At 33.1% G+C, this 17,143-nt stretch overlaps 2 protein-coding genes across 5 annotated transcripts; both read right to left on the bottom strand.

The window, feature by feature from the left end:
- Positions 1-2,647: 2,647 nt before the first annotated feature.
- Positions 2,648-4,729, bottom strand: LOC7496412 (dof zinc finger protein 1). The gene is made up of 2 exons (XM_002317757.4): positions 4,545-4,729; positions 2,648-4,024 (listed from the first exon to the last, which is right to left on the bottom strand). Exons 1-2 carry the CDS (start codon positions 4,569-4,571, stop codon positions 3,158-3,160), a joined length of 894 nt encoding a protein of 297 aa, XP_002317793.4. The 5' UTR covers positions 4,572-4,729; the 3' UTR covers positions 2,648-3,157.
- Positions 4,730-11,567: 6,838 nt separating this feature from the next.
- LOC7496411 (ultraviolet-B receptor UVR8-like) lies at positions 11,568-15,441 on the bottom strand. 4 transcript variants are annotated; one of them, XM_052445989.1, is made up of 7 exons: positions 15,049-15,441; positions 14,530-14,574; positions 14,135-14,421; positions 13,687-14,036; positions 13,176-13,577; positions 12,538-12,922; positions 11,568-12,066 (listed from the first exon to the last, which is right to left on the bottom strand). In XM_052445989.1, exons 3-7 carry the CDS (start codon positions 14,369-14,371, stop codon positions 11,824-11,826), a joined length of 1,617 nt encoding a protein of 538 aa, XP_052301949.1. In that variant the 5' UTR covers positions 14,372-14,421; positions 14,530-14,574; positions 15,049-15,441; the 3' UTR covers positions 11,568-11,823. The 4 variants fall into 4 exon arrangements, with proteins under 4 accessions (XP_052301949.1, XP_052301950.1, XP_052301951.1 ...); XM_052445990.1 differs by having other exon boundaries at positions 14,135-14,390; XM_052445991.1 differs by lacking the exon at positions 14,530-14,574.
- Positions 15,442-17,143: the final 1,702 nt, after the last annotated feature.

Raw genomic sequence — 17,143 nt, 5'->3', positions numbered from 1 at the left:
ACTAGGAATTTTGTTTAAATATCTGCCCGTCTAACGTCATTGCTGTCTAGACCTTTTGATTGCAACTATGGTATCTCTCTCTCTGGATGATTATTGGCCCCTTGTTATGCATCAATCTACCATGGAGTGGATTTGTACATGCTTAGCTATCTCAAAGTTCGAGGCTGTATATATATATATACATACATACATACTTTACACCTCAACACAACCATGAAAATCTCCAAGGGAAAACATTAAACATTAATTGATGAAGGTTCTAATCATAGCCTCTCAGTTATTGATAAAAAAAGTTGGTCATCAAAGCATTAACTCTATATATCATTGAAATTTGTTCAATTTTTTTTGCTTGTATAAATGATTTTGGCTTCTCAATATATCCTTTGGTTCTTCCAATTTTATATTTCTACCTTAGCATTTGCCAATCACAACCCCCGAAGAACACAAAAAAATGAATAATACATTTGATAAATAATATGATTTTACTTTAGGGACAAAAAAAAAACTGAAAGATTTGGCCCATGATTCTGCAGCCAAGCTAAGAGGCTACTTAAAGCGGAAAACATTCTGTAATTCAAAGATAATTATTGAATTTTAACTCCATCACTGTCTGCTATGATCAAGAGCTAGGCAGCTTTCAGGTGTCCATTGTCATCCAGTCCAGCAGTTCTAAATAATTAACGTGACAATGAGTGACCTATAGACGGGGACATCACTGGCTTCTGTAGATACTAGCTACTTTCACCATATTAAGCCTTCATCTTCATGCATACTTGGATAGCACTCGAGGTTGTGGGCATTTAGTGTCTTACACCAGTATAGAAACTTCTATAGGTGAAACCCTGATGAGGTTGCAGCCGGCATCAACATGTGGATCCAGCATGGAAAGCGTAATTATCTATGTAAGCAATTTCCTTGTTTGCATGGAGTCGGTGCAATTGAGCGCGACATGCATTACATGGGGTTATGTGCAAAAAAATGAAGATAGAAGAAGATAACGATGGAGTCCAAGAACAAACTTTAAGTTAGCCTCCAAATTATAACAAGAAGTCTCAGTTGAGTGCCGTAGTTAAAAATTTTCCCATTGAGGTTTTTTCTTTTTATGTAAAATCTTTACAGAATTTCCACTTGAAATGTTAAAATTAATTTGAAGGGAATCCATCAACGAATATGGATGGAAAACCTCAATTAAAAACTTTTCGAAACCTTAGAAATCTAATTGAGATAGGGAATTGTTCGAGTGTAGACAAAGATTTGTTTGAAGACTCGATCAAGATCCTCATCTTATGACTAAAAAGTCTACCAGTGTGAAAAAAAGAAATAACTCTTGCCGCAACACAAGAACCGCATATATTCTTATTCTTCCGCAATCTCGTTAAAGAAAGGGCTCTTTGCCACCATACAACGGCCGGGTTCATCAAATAATGAACACCAATTACATTCGCAGTGCCTAAAATTCAACCACTGATTCCGGGGACAAAGGCAAGTTGCCCTCTCCACGGGAAGGGTTAAAAATATTCTCTATAATCGTCACCGACACTAGAAAAGGAAACATGAAACATCTGTCAATTTCATTGACAAATTTAGAAGAACAACTCAGCATAACAAGTTATTAGAAACATAATTGTTTAGCAAGAAAAGGGTCACCCCACCTCCATTAACGGCTTCAAGGTGTCCACATTGCATATAATAATGCAATAACAAATGTATAATCTATGCAGGATGTGCATACTATTTTCTTGTAAATTAATGATGGGAGTATGGTGATGATATATATATATATATATATTTCTTTGAAGGATTTGCTTTGTTTAGTGGAGAACATTATTCCTTGGCAGAGTAACCGAGGGGAATGTTTGTGGGACCTAACTAAGGAGACAGGAGGTGAATGCCAGTTCAAGCTAGAGCTTCTTTGTATTTAAATATACAATGGGAAAAAAAGCGGGCAAGCAATTGTCTTTCATAAAATTGGGGCAAAATGTTGTGCAAAGAGTTCAAATTGAGTGTCTAAAATAGGAAAATCTTGTAGCTAAGGATCAAATAGCATATATATATATATATATATATAAGACATGAGTAAGTTTTACATTGTGTGTCAACCTACCGCAACCCTCCTCCTTGGTGGAAAGATAGAATAGGAGAAATAAGAGGATCAAAAAGCACATTCCAAAAAATAAGAGGACCAAATAGCAGGAGTGCTAGAATAATGAAGTTGAATCATTGAAAAGAAAGTGGAGTAATTCATATATTAAAAAGGGAAAAATGCAGAATTGAACCCTTGATTAGATTGATATTAGAAACCAAGCGATAGGTGTTATCTAAAGAAGCTTGCATTAGATCTCCTATGGGGAGAAAGTGGCATACCATGTGGAGAAATGGCTAATGGGTCATACCAAGTCGTGATCTGGTGGTTAATCTTCAGATCCTACCTTGCCTCATGAAGATTGCTTTAATGGGTGGAAGAATCTCAAAGACCAAGATAGTGTTGACAAGACCCGACACTTCAGGACCTGTTGGCAAGCAAAAAAGCAAGAGAAAGAGAGAGGAGAAACACGAAAAGTGCTGTAAAGGATTGACAGCCATCATGCCAACTCACTTCAAGCCCAAGAAAGTGAATAATCCATATGGAAAGAATCATCAATAATCATACCATAACGCAAATCCCAGTTCTTAATTAAAAATATTAACAAAACTAGTCAAATCATGTTCAACATCATCCTCATCACAGTACATGTTACACACTTAGAACACTTAGGTCCAAACTTAAGCTAGGTAGGTACCAACAAGTAACTCTTGACGTGAAACCCAAAAGAGAGAGCTAGGTAAGTACATATTCTCTTTGTTCTCAATTTAAGTGAAGCCTGTAGACTTCTTGTTCCATCTTGAAGCCGTAGCTAAAATAAGCTTCAAACATGCATCCACATTGAGTAGGAGTGAGGAAGAAGACCAAGCAAGATGAAGTCAAGAGAAGGGAGGGAAAATAAGGCTAGAGATGAAAGCAAGAGAGAGACATGGAACCCTACCTGTTAGCTAGTTTTGATTCAACATATAACAAGTCACTCACCAGGTGAAGAAAAAAAAAGGTGGGGGGAGGGGCTATATTAAGATCAAACACAAGGCTAAACATTTTTGTGACCATATCCATCATCTCTGTTAATTACCATGATCCACCACCTAACATTCCATTCCAATACCCAACTGGAGCATTATCTCTTTGCTCTCTGGTATTCTGTTCAAATTCAGTATTGCTTGGAACTTGTTGCTTCAAGTCTTCTATAGGAAACAAAAGCCTTGCACTACCACAAGTCTCGTGCACCCCTTGAGTGTTACTATACCCACTTTCAAGCCCTTCTAAAGAAAAATTCTGAGTTGACTTGAATTCTTGTAAAGGAAACCCAGTTGAAAACATGGTGTTGTTTGAATCGGATAGTGGTGGAATTGACATGAAAGCACTAAATCCTCTTGAATTCATGGCAGTACTCTTGAGAAACTCCATAGGTGAGACGTGATGATGATGATGATGAGAGGGAGATGTACTTGAAGGATTAGGGTTTTGATGGTGGGTTTTGTTGCTTTCAGTATCAAAAGGTATCTCAACAAACTCAGACAAATTACTATAATCGTCAGCTGATGGGGGGTAAGCTAGATTTAGATCTTGACCTTCATGGATCTTAGGGTTTTGAGAAGCTGAATGGGGGAGATTTGGCTGGGTCAGATCAAGAGGAAACTTCTTTGAAGCAGCTGCTCCTGCTGCTGATGTTGATGCAGTACTTGATGACCTCTTGTTCTTTCTTGAACCACCACCAACTGGAACATTTCTTAAAGACCCACCTGCAGTCCAATACCTTCTACAAGTCTTGCAAAAGTACCTTGGCTGAGAAAGACTATAGTTGTTGTAGTAACAAAATTTGGTATTAGTGGAATTGCACCTTGGACAATTCAAAGCTTGATCCTTTTGAGGCCTTGCCCTTCTCTCTAACACATCAGGCCTTGAACCTTCCATTGGATTAACAGCACCAATCCCCTGAAAGTGAAAAACCATGGACACAAAAAAGCCATAATTTCAGGATTCATACAACACAAAACAAAGCCCTCTCACAACTCTTCACTCCAAATTTGGTAGATGAATTAAGATGGAGAAAAGGAAAGTTGAGAGGAAACAAACAAGACATAGAAAACAAAAGGAGACTTGTTAACCCTTTGAGGATTACACGCAACAGGAAAAATAAAAACACTATAAAAACTTTTCTAGGTGCTTTATCAGATGGTGGAGATAAAAAGAAGTGCAGTCCTCTCAACTTTCAAGAACAAAGAACACATAAATTCAAACATTAGTGGGGGCTGATGAACAGCATCATCTCATGGAGAAAAAAGTGAACTTTACATATACTACCAAGCAAGTAGTAATCAAGAAAAAAACATACATACCACCAAACCAAAAGATAAATACTATTCTAATTAGCCTTGAAAACCCCAACCCAGAAAAGGAGAAAAGGGAAAAGAACAGCATGATTGTGTGTAGAGAAAAAAGACGGTGTCTTTACCTGTGCCCACTGAGTAGCAGTATCCATGGATTAAAGAGGGGGGGAAAAGGGAGTTATGCAGTCTTTTGCTGAAGGAAAAATCAACAACTCTCACTTTCTAGCAAACTGGTCTTAAAAGCAAAAGATGGAAACACATGAGACTTGAGAGGGTATTTGTGGTGTCTTCTTGGGTTGGTGTACTCGTTGTTTACTAGCATATCAAGAAATGAGAAGGGACATTCTTGTCTTTTTCTATTCTTTCGTTATCTTAGTTTTTTTCGGTTACAAAAATGAGTGTAAAGAAAGAATAAGAAGAAAACACATGACGGCACAGTGTGAGCATAACGTGTTCGATTAGTGTTTCACAGCGAGGGAAAAGATACAGAAGCCGTGCGTAGTTGAAGAAATTATTTTTAAAAAATATATATGTTTTTAAAATAGTTTTAGTATGAATTTTTATTTTTTAAAAAATAGGATTTACAAAGAAAGATATGTAATTTCTATCTTTATTATCTTTTTTTAAAAAAATACGTGATGGCAAGTATGAGTATAATGTGTTTAATTAGTATTTCAAAACAAATTAATAAAAGAGATATTTATAGAAGATGAATTTAGTTGAAGAAATTAATATTTTTAGTTGAGTTTAGTTGAAAAATCGATACAAATACATGAAATAAATTTATATTTTTAAAACAGTTTTAAAATGAGTTTATATTCTTTTAAAATAGGATTTACAAAAAAAAAAACAGTTTTAAAATGCATCATGATAATGATTTTATTTTATCATCTAGATCAAAATATGGACGTTATTATTTAGAGAGAATAAATCACCCATCGATATCATCATTGATCCATACTTTCTTCCGTTTCGAAAATAATATTACGTCTCACACTTTATTTATATATAAGTGTTAATTTCATTTATAGAAATATATATTTCTACGAATGAAAGTAATTAGATAAAAAAATATTACTTTGGTATATATGAAATGAGTGTTCGATAATATTTTATAGATGTTCTTAATTATAAAAGGGTTTTAGGTTAAAAAAATATTAATTAAGAAACTCATGTTCTTACATTTTAAATGCAGACCAGGTGTACTGCCAGATAGAAACAAGGATATTTGGAGAGAAAAAACTCGAATTAATTAGGATATATATGTCTGGCCAAGTAAGATCCCCCATGTGCTGCAAGAACCAAACCCTTTCAAGATCCTAATTATTTGCGAAATTTATGTGAACACAGTTGATTTTCCTGGCATATGGTCAATGTTTATTGTTTTATGGTGTCTTTACGCGGTTGCACAGTGTGCTTTAGTGGGTAATCTCTGACCAGAGAACGAGAGAGAAAGCAATAATGATTCTCCTCCTCCTCCTCCTCCTCCTCCTCCTCCTCCTGGTTACTTTTCATGAATTCTTTATTATTCTTGTTTTCTAGTGATCCCTTGATTTTCTTTAGTGAGAAAACCTGAGAGAGAAAGGGCTGATGTAGGGCGGCTTCTTCCGCATGACAGGAGTCAGCAAGTGGCAGCAGCCCTTGTAATTGGACGACATTTGTGCGGGCATTTTGTGTCTGGAAAGAGCAAGCAGAGCCCAATTCTAATTCGTCTTTGTTCCCTATGTTCTTCCGAGTAAAGGTAGGCGACCATTTTTTGTCAAAGGAATTTTGATAGAAGTCTATAAATGCATGCATGCCCTACATATTTAGAAATTATGAGGCTAATATAATTGACCATTCACTACTGGGATACTTGGGAATGACTCGATCTAAAGACTTTGGGAGTCATGAAAGGGTCAAAACAATGGTTGAAACTTACCTTCTAAGTGACAAAAAATCTATGAAAAATGGCACCAAGAAGGTGCTGCTTTCCTTTTCAAACCCACCATTTTTCTTTCCCCTGCGAAAAACAACCACTACATACTACGGGGACATGCTAGCCAGCTATTGAATGCTGAATGTGATTAATTAGTAAGCTGAGCTGTAACACTCTCTCTAGAAGCACAAGAAAATTGTAAAAGTTTAGTTTACTTTCTTTTTAGTTTTTTTTTTTTTTTTCATCATTGCTTTTTTATTTAAAAGATCACTTAGTGATTCTTCTTGCTTTTTTATTCTTCTAATAAGTTAGAACGATCTCATGATTTGACTTGAATTGTAGATTTAATAAGATTCGGGTTGACTCAACTTGTTTTTTTATTTTATTTTTACCAAATCTCATCCTTTTATATTTAATTAGTTAGGAATTAAGTTATATTATTTAATTTTAAAAAAATAATTTTTTTACTCTAGATTATAGTGATCATTTTTTTTTTGATACATTATATCCTTATTTATTTTTTTATCATTTAATTTAAATAAAACTAGTTTATTTAATCTAGTCATCTCTATAACTTGATATTATAGGATTTAAAAAAAACAAAAAACAAAAACAGACTTGGAACAATGAATATTATTTTTTACATAAAAATCCTGACCCAATAACGAAGCGCAGATGATTTTTTTTATTACCTAAGCCATGATGAGTTTATATATTTCAACTCTAGCAATACAATCTAATTCGATGATTAACCACGTAATAAGAAATTATTTTTATAAATTTTTTAAATATATTAATTGTAGAATAATTATGATATATCACAGTGATAAGATAACGATGTTATAAGAAAATAATAAAATATAAATACATATGATAATAATAATAATAATAACAATGGTAAAAAATAAAATGATAATAAAATAATAACAAAAACGATGATAATAATAGTAATAGCAATTAAAATAATTAAATAATATATGTAAATTAACTACTATATATATATAAAAAAACAAAATTTTATGCACTAAAATTGTTTTCAATGAATAAAATAAGTTTATGGATTAAATATGATTTCACTTTAACGAGTTTTGTTATATAATGTTCTACACAAAAAAAATTAAAAAATAATTATAAAAATATTTTTCAAAAAATATTTTATACCAAAAAAAAACGTGGTTTAAATTAAATAAAAATCATCAAATTTATATTTTCTTATTTAAAAAATAAATTTTAACTGTAATTAGAATAATTAAAATGAAAAAAAAAATAATGCGAACTTTAAAAATTACATACATAAAGTCTTCAATGCATGGTAGCTTTTTTATCCAATTAGCTTGTTTTATAAACAAATTGATTAATTCAATCCATTTTAAATTCTGTCTTAAGAAATAACGCTTAGATTTATTGGGATTTCGTCAGAAAATTAGGACTTAGTTCTTTTATTTATTTATTTATTTTAACATATAAAGTAATAAAAAATAATTACTGGCGTAGTGGCGGCGGCGGCTCGAACCCCAAGCCAACTGGATAGAATATAAACGTGGTGCATACGTACATTCCAAGAAGTGGAACCCACAGAAGAAACGCCATGAAATATCGAAACGTGTCTATGAAGTCAGAGAGAGTGGGCCCTTCACAATCAGAAAAAGAGAATCTGCAGCGACCGTTTGATCTTTTGTTGATGATTTGAGGAAAGAATGGATGGTTATGTTTTAATCAACGTCATGTGATGGGAAATTTGTAGGGCCAGGAGTTGCCGATGCTCCCTGGTGCATCACACGTCATCTAAACCTCTTTTCGAGTTGGTTAATTGCCTCTTCTTAAACCTGTCGAGCAAAGTTATTAAAATTCCGGGTGATGGATTAGCCATATTAAACCCCGTTTGTCATTTTGGTTAAAATACTGTTTGTTTAAAATTTTATTTTTTAAGATTAAATTTTTTAGTATTTTTAAATTATTTTAATGTGTTGATGTTAAAAATAAATTTAAAAAAATAAAAAAATATATATTATTTAATATATTCTTAAGCGAAAAATACTTTAAAATATAATTTTTATCACACTTTTAAATAGACCCTTAGATAAATTAAAAAAAATATTAATTTTTTAATATCTATTTTTAAAAAATAAATTAAATTTCAACCCGGTTATTTTAATTGTTAATGGATTTATTAAGTTAATCAAAATAGATGGAATCAAATTTAATTTGAACCTTAATATAAATCAAGTTACATAATTAGTTTTCTGGGCTAATACTATTTTTTAGGTTTTTATTTTTTATTTTTTTAATTCCTAAACAATCAAAGACAAATGTAGTAATAAGGTTTTCAGGAATTATTAGATGCTGTCGACCGGATTTAAAAATAGATTTTTGATGGACTGAGGTGTAAATTAATTTAATTAGTTGAATAAGTGATTAGTTTTGACTCCATTTGTTTTTAGTTTTTATTTTATTAAAAGGCTTTTTCAAATATATGTGATCATGAAATCAATAGAAAGTAGTTAATTAATTGTTTGAATTTATAACCACTTATATTTAATCTAGTAAACTAAGGAGAGAGAAAAAAAACTCATAAATACTCATATAAAAATGAAATATATCATGATAATAATGAATAAATTATACTTTTATACATGGAGGATAAATAAATATTCAAGACCGCTAAATGTTTCTTTTTAGGGGTGATCATTTTCAGTTCGGTTCGGTTCGGTTTTTATCAAAAAAAGTAACTAAATCAAATTTAAAAAAAAAAAAAAAAAAAACCGAACCGAAACTGGTTCAAACCAACCGGTTTTGGTTTGGTTTTTAGGACAAAAACTTATTCAAACCGGTTTGGCTTGGTTTTTTCCGGTTTGGCTCGGTTTTTTTTCCAGTTTTTTTTGTTTGGGTTCGGTTTGGTTTTTTTGGTTTCAAACCTATAAAACAGAACCGAATCGGTCGGTGTTTTCAAAATTTTAATCGGTTTTTTTTCACGGTTCGGTTTTTTCAGTTATTTTTTCCCGGTTTTCTCGATTTAATCGGTTTTGCGGTTTTTTCACTAAAAAAATCATAAATAAATAATAGAATAATTTCTTTTGATTCACCTTTTTTATATATATAAAAATATACGACAACAACCAAAAGTTATCTTAGAAAAAATCAAGATGTTTTTGGATAATTTGCAACATGTTGTAATAAAATAGATTATATATGTTAATGGATGAAATTGGCAGCTCGCACGAGCCGATAAGCCATGTTAATTAGCTAATAACATGATTTTCTTCTCAATAAAAAAAATTATAAATCGATGAGGTGCGTCTCACCAAGCAAAAACCAAATTTAAATAGAGTAGAACATAAGTTAAACCAGACACACACACAACATATTTTACTCTTCTTCTTCTAGATATCATCGTCTTCTTCTCCACAACATTAAAGAGTCATTAATTCCCAGCTCACATTTTCAAGGAAACCCATGTATACTCTTCTTTTTCTTGAAAAAAAAAAAAAAAAAGGAAAAGAAAACTACATGAGTTGAACGAGAAATCGTTGGTGTTTTAATTAATGGGAGCGATATTCCATGGTATTTATTCGGGTACCAAATTAGGAGGCAGACAGCAATGTTTGACTTACTTTCTGCTGAAGAATATTCCTTTTTCCTGATTAGCGACTGAGCTTAAGGTTAATTAGTGAGGGTAAATATGATTTGATTGGGGAAATCATAAACAGTGGGATCAAATCAAAGGACCCACTTGTGTGGTCTATGCTTCAATGATGGGAGAAAATGAGAATATTCACGTTTGCTTTGCCCAGGCACTTGGCTCACATGCAAGGATCCAGAAGCACACCATTGTTTTAGCATGGATGTCTCTGTTTTTTCTTCCCTTTTTGAAAAACAAAAACACATGGGAAGGAAGGGAGGTCACTAGCACGATTATTAAATTCCACCCTGTTTGATAGTTGGTTCAATGATTCATCGTTTCAGAAATTAAATTTGAAATTATAATAACTTTTGTATTGTCGTTTGAAAAAAATTATTTTATAAAAATTATTTTTAGTTGAGTTTAGTTTGGTAAAATATATGTTTAGTTAAAATTATGGTTGATCAAAAAGTAGTTTAATGTGTTTGATTAAGAATGTTTTTTAAATTAAAGTTATAAAATAATTAAAAAATATATATATTAAAGTAGATTCTAAATGCACATCTCATTCATCTACCAAATATGTGAGATAGCAAAGGTTTTTGGCAAATTAATTAGTAGATACACCAAAAACTCACCAGTTAAAACTTGTAGTATCTGCTTGAAATTAAACCTGTTCACATGCATCTCTCAAGAAGGAGGGATAGAAAACAACAAATCAAATAATAGCCCTTTGAAATTAATGTGACAATTACGTTATTTCGAGGTCACTTAGGTTAAAAATCAAATTCACATCTTATTTCTCGAGTTTTTAACCATCATCAAACCCAGTTTAGCCCAGCCTGCAATAACAAATCTAGCTCGAGTCAAGCTTGTTTTCTAACCAGTTGACTTAATTAAACTCAAATAACCCGACATGCCAACCCATAACTTGATTAACTTAACCAAACCTATATGTGTCCGGTCTGGGTTAACTTTAATTTATTTATTTTTTTGCTTTTTTACCAGAAGAAAAACCATTTTATTTTTTTAAAAATCTTTTTTGTCCAAACAATATACCGAGCTTGGGCTTGACTCAACCCGTAACCCAATCCAATCTCATGATATCCATGCGTCAAACTCACTTTAACATCCATCCATACATATCATTGGAAGGAAAAATGGAAAATAGCAATGCATATTGTAATACAATGAATTAAACAAGTAATTAAGACGAAGCCTTTCGGCCCCAGAAGACTTGGGCCGGGAAATATACCATCACCATGAGAATATTACAAAGACCACCACCTATTCATAAGCTCCAAGAAATTCTTAAAAAACAAATACTGAAGCCTTTCCCTATCAAAAGAAGTACTTAAAAAACACACCGAGAAGGCATTTATTCTTAATTACTTCGGGTGGCTCTGCTAGAAAATCACAACTATAAGCTAAGAAAACTACCCCAAGTTGCCTGGAATCATCGATGTTTTACTTTTATCGGCAACTAGAAGTGAATTTGGGAAACATTTGTTCGATGGTCCCAAATCTATAGAACCAACAGGCTACTGATAACACTCAAACCAAGTAAGTGAACATGAATTGAGTTGGGAAATCCAGATCAACATAAACAAGTTATTGATGAACGTTAACCAATGCATGAATTATTAACAACTTGCAGCCAAGCACTAGTCATCTTTTTAAATGTTATCATATATACATGAATGAGCTTTGGCCATTACTACCTAGACTTAAATCTTAACAATTGTCTTTCTGTTTCCTATGTACAGAATAAACAAGGAAATCTAAACATCAAATGCAATGTGTGATTATGGTAAACGATACTAGCATTGCTCGAGGAGGAACGGTGGGGACGCGGTATAATTAATTTCTACCTTAGATCCACATCCACGCGTTCTGGATTCCCCCTTTCGCTTTGGTTGTTGACAAGTTCCATACCAAGCTGCCCTTTGTCTCCGGCACCAAATGCATACAGTTTCCCAGATTCAGTGAGTGCAAAGGTGTGGGCATTCCAGTATATGGAATTGGTTAGGCTGATCTGCACTACTCGCTCCTTCACCTCCTTCAATGATGTTACTAGCTCTGGGCTTAACACATTGACATGCCTATTTCCCTGAAGAAGAGAAGTTTTACAAAGTTAAACAAGCTTCAGTAACTTCATCAAAGAATCATGCAAACATCAATATCCAGAGATAGCATTTCAAAATCTTGGTCAAATTAAGACAAGACAACAATGAATGCAACATGAAGCATTATGAGTTTCTAATGTCGCCATCACCTTTTAAGTATAGGTATATAATAGAGGCGACATTAATAATAATAGGTTAATCAATCAATCTCTGTTACTGTTAAAGGAATATGGGAAAAAAAAATGTAATTTATTCTGTAATGACTGCATAGAGAAATAAACATTATAGAAATTAGACCATTGATCTTGAATTGCACTTCAAGTGCCAAAATCATGGGGGTTACAGAAAAAAAATTGTTCATGAGACCAGGAAATTAGGCAAACGTTTTTCCTTCTGCATTAATGAAAACAAAATCTATATATATATATATATATATATAAAACTGGAGGCCATACCTGTTCATCAGCAGCAGCATTATGACCTAGACTAGCAGATTCACCACAACCAAATGAGTATACGTCACCCTCATCAGAAACCACGAAGGTTGTGTAATCCCCTGTAGCAACATTAACAGCTTTGACCTTGCTCAATGCTTCCACCACCTTAGGAACTGATTCACACTCTTCATTTCCATGGCCCAAACACCCATAGCGACCCCAACCCCATGTGCAAACCCGCCCATCCCTTCCTACCACAGCAGCATGCCATGCACCAGCGGCAACCACCATTGGCTGAAGGTTCAAAAGCTGGAACTGTTCTATCAATCGGGGGTATTTCTCATCAGTTCTTGATCCATGTCCAAGCTTCCCACCCAAGCCACATCCAACAGAGTATACTGACCTGGTATACATCCAAAATATAACACAAAAGATGAGAAACTACTAAACTGCTGTAGCCAGTTCAATAGCAGTCATGACCAAACAGTGATGAGACAAAAGAATATATCTCAAGGATTTTGGAATGGTTAGTAGGAAATATTAAATTGTGGACAATCTTAAACAGAACTTAATTCTTATCCCGGGTTTAAAAGTAAATTCCAAAGAAAATTTTTAGTTTTTTCTTTTGCAATGTTGCATGATTAAGAGACACTCACATGCCACTAGGATGACAGGCCAGAGCAAGAAGGTAACAGTATCCAGCTGCAATTTGTACCACTGGAATGTTCTCAAGTGCCCCCAACAAAGGATGGGGTTCAACATCATTTGGCTCTGTCTGATGACCAATTCTGCCATCATTTCCCCAAGAAAATGTATAAACCCTTCCTTCTCTGGACAATACAGCAGTGAAAAAATTTCCTATCACAGCTTGCACCACAAATATGTTTTTCAAGGACTCAACCAGCTGTGGAGTTGTAACCATTTTAGATCCTTGAGCTCCGTACTCAGCTTCACCAAAGGAATCCTTTCCAAAGGCATAAACCCGCCCAGCATCACTAATCAGCATTGTCCTACCAGGTCCAGCAGCTGCTTGGATAATTCGAATGCCTCGGAGGGATCTGCAACACAGTGAAGTTCCATTAACTTTCTCTAGCACAGCAATCACTCTTTGCATTTTCCTCAATTAACAATACATGGTGTAAGAAGTGATTGTAGAGGTTGAGCAACCTGATTTGCCGAGGTCGCCACTCCTCTTCAGTGGTGCCATGCCCAAGTTGTCCTGAGCTATTAGAGCCAAAGGAGTAAACTGCTCCATTCGATGTCACAGCAATACTGTGACCAGGTCCTGCAATTGCCTGGGATCTCTCCCTCCTGCAACATGCTTCTCCAGCCAGCAAAAATCGCAGGACCAGTTTCCACGAGCCCCCGCATCTTTGTTTCAAATCTTGGCGTTCTTCAGGTGCCATTGGCTTAAATATGGCTCTTTTTTGACACATATCCAGAGCAGCAAGCTCTGATATGGATAATTCATTGTCGGGGGGGAAGTTTGCTGGCTGCCTAAAGAAGGAGCATGTTGCCTGCAATATGCACAATGGAAATCAAATCAGCAGCACTATCAATTCTACCAAATAAAAAAGAGCTTCACAGTCACAAGTTAAAGAAAAATATCACTTGCCTCTAGTTTTGCAAGATCTTGAGGATCCAAGTTACACGCGGTGAGAACATGAAGGACAATTGATGGATTGGTAGCTAACGGGAATTCTCCAGGAATCAAGTCCCCAAAACAATGGCGCTGATTTCGCTGATATGTTGAAACAGGAACAGCAACAATGGCTGTGACAGTGACAGGTTGATCATTGATGTTATGGTATTGTATAGTTGGGGTTCCACTCGTAGTGGCATCCATGGGCATTGCCAAATTATCGCAGTGCCTGAACGTTGCAGGGTAGAGGATTTAAATAGCTGAATAAAAACAGACAAACAGATACCGACATCACCACATTGTAATCCAACATCGTACTAAGAACTAAACTTTTCACAGTAAGAGAATCTCAGCCAAAAAGCATTTACCTTAAATTATAAATCTATCAGCAAAGTTCAATTCTCAAATCAAACCTACAAAATAAAAACACCATGCAAATGAAAACTCCTCGAAAGCTAAGATAAACCACAAATCCAAACTAGCTAGCATGATCATGGACGGAGATATTTTGATCAAACCAACAGTGGCAGCAACTAGTAAATCAATCATCTTTACATTCCAACCAAAAGAGGGTCTCAAAGTTTCAAAAAGCAAAAGATTTTCCTTGTACACAAAATGGGGTGGTTCCATTCGATGATCAAGTGCAGAAAAGTGTATCAATTTTCAATTTTTATCTTTAATCATCAACATCACCATCATCATAGCTGCAAATATATTAAAATTCATGATGCAAGAAATTAATTCTAATCACTCAAGAAAAAAGCTTTGGCAAGGAGTAAGAATTAATTACACTTGCATACTGGATTTTAATATTTCAAATGGATTTTTTTATATGATCTATACAAAATTAACACCATAAAGTCCAAGAATTTATCAAAGAACCATACCCAAATCTCAAATTCTCAGTCTCCCCTGCTTCTCTGGTTCAATATCCTCTGTTTCTGCAAACCCTTTATTTTTTCTTTAAATTCTCTGCCAACAAGTCAACAAATGGGAAACAAAAAGCCCCTACAAGATTTTCCAAGAAACCCCATGTTGTTCCTCCTGTTTCTCCCTGATCTGGCCAGCCAATCACCAGTGAACCAAATCAAGAAAAAAACATAAATGTTTCAAGACTGAAAGCTCTACCTTGAATTGATCAAAGAGCAAACTGAGAAAATCTCAAAAGGGAGATCAGTGGATGCAAAAATACGAGAGATGATGATGATCAAAGGTTAGATATATAAAGAGAAAAAAATGGAATTAGATGTGTAGTGGATGATGATAGAGAGGGTGAGATCAAATCAAAGGGCTATATATCCTATATGAAATTCCGGGTAATTTATGTTTTCACTCATGTACATGCATCGATATTTCACTCCTATCCCTATAGTTTAAAAACTCCAATACCATCCTTGCATTTTTTTTTAAAAAAAAATTCAGTTAAATTTCAAGACCCGTATCAAGAATTGAAAGGTTAACTTGCTTGCATTAATTCAGAAAAAGTTATTTTTTTAATGTTTAAATAATATTATTTAATTTTTTTAAATTAAACTTGGTGTTGATTGAATTCAATAGATTAATACCCAATTTGATATTGCTGCATGCTTGTGTTTTTTGTTTTTAAAAAAACTTTTAAATTAATTTTTAGTTATTTTTAAATCGTTTTAATGTATTGATATTAAAAATAAATTTTAAAAAAATATTATTTTAATATATATTAAAATACAATTACAATACCAAACACTACCTAACTCCCATTTAATTAACTTTGACATCTACTTTTGATGAAGTCCTAAATCAATTCATGTTACCAAATTAACTTACATAACCAAGGTAATTTTAATAATAATGGTTTAGATTTTATATTTTTACTAAGAATTCTATTTAATAATATGTTTAAATTACTTTTGAAAATGATTTAAGAAACTGATATGTGTTTAGATAAATATATTTTTATAAAAATACTTGTTTCAAGTTACTAACATATTTCAAATGAATAGCAAAGCTATAGTCTTTTTTATGGTGTTTATTATATTTTTTCTAACTTGTATTTCATTTCTTTCTTCCAAATTCATACATATATCATAATATCTAAAACATGATTAAAAATAAAAATAAAAATTTTAAGAATAAAAATTTTAAAAAGTAATTTATTTAACTTTGGAGGTAATATCAGAATTTAGTGGGGGACAGAAAAAAAGGGATACATTAGAAAATATCAGATAATTAATATATATTTTATACATCTTATTCTGAAAGATTCAAAATTATTTTTATTTTTGTTATTTCAGCTAAACATGTTTATATCTTTTTTATATTTATTTTTATAAAAACAACCTAAATAAATACCGTGTGTTGAGTATTGCACTGCAAAATATTTTTTATAAGTATTTTTAAATTGAAAATACATAAAAATAATTTTTTTTTTAATTTTAACATTAAAATTATATATATAAAAAACTTATAAAAAATATCAATAGAAGAAACAATCTGAGAAGCAATTTAAGAACCCAAAGTGTACAGGCAAGCTGAAAACCCACCGGGTCAAAAAGGAATATTCATTCATGTTATCATAATGACCAAGAAAAACTAATCCAACACGCAACAGTGAAGTAGCCTAAGTTTCCGTTTTTAACAAGTAAGCACTCAAGAAGTAGCCGAGTCATCGGATGTTCTGGGTTCATTTTATGGGTTCGAATATCCCTCACGATTTGTAATTTTTGTGGGATATTTTTAAATACCAAGACAGATCCTCGTTGATAAATAACCAGTATAACTCTTGAAGTCATGGAAAAATATTTTATTTGCTTAATATTTAAGGATAAAAAGAATAAATAAAGAACTTGCAAGTATGAACAAGTTATTGGATAGTATTTGGTCAAGACTTGATCTGGGATTGTTTCTGGTGTGATCATCATAATGGTTGTAAGATTATTCAGACACCTTGAAGCCCAGATGCATGCATTGAAATGGGCTCCAAGAAAGATTTTCTCGTTGAAG

Source organism: Populus trichocarpa, chromosome 12 (genome assembly GCF_000002775.5).
Source record: "Populus trichocarpa isolate Nisqually-1 chromosome 12, P.trichocarpa_v4.1, whole genome shotgun sequence".
NCBI lineage: Eukaryota > Viridiplantae > Streptophyta > Magnoliopsida > Malpighiales > Salicaceae > Populus > Populus trichocarpa.
The sequence above is the reverse complement of the archived record's forward strand: the minus strand, read 5'-3'. Positions and strand labels throughout refer to the sequence as shown.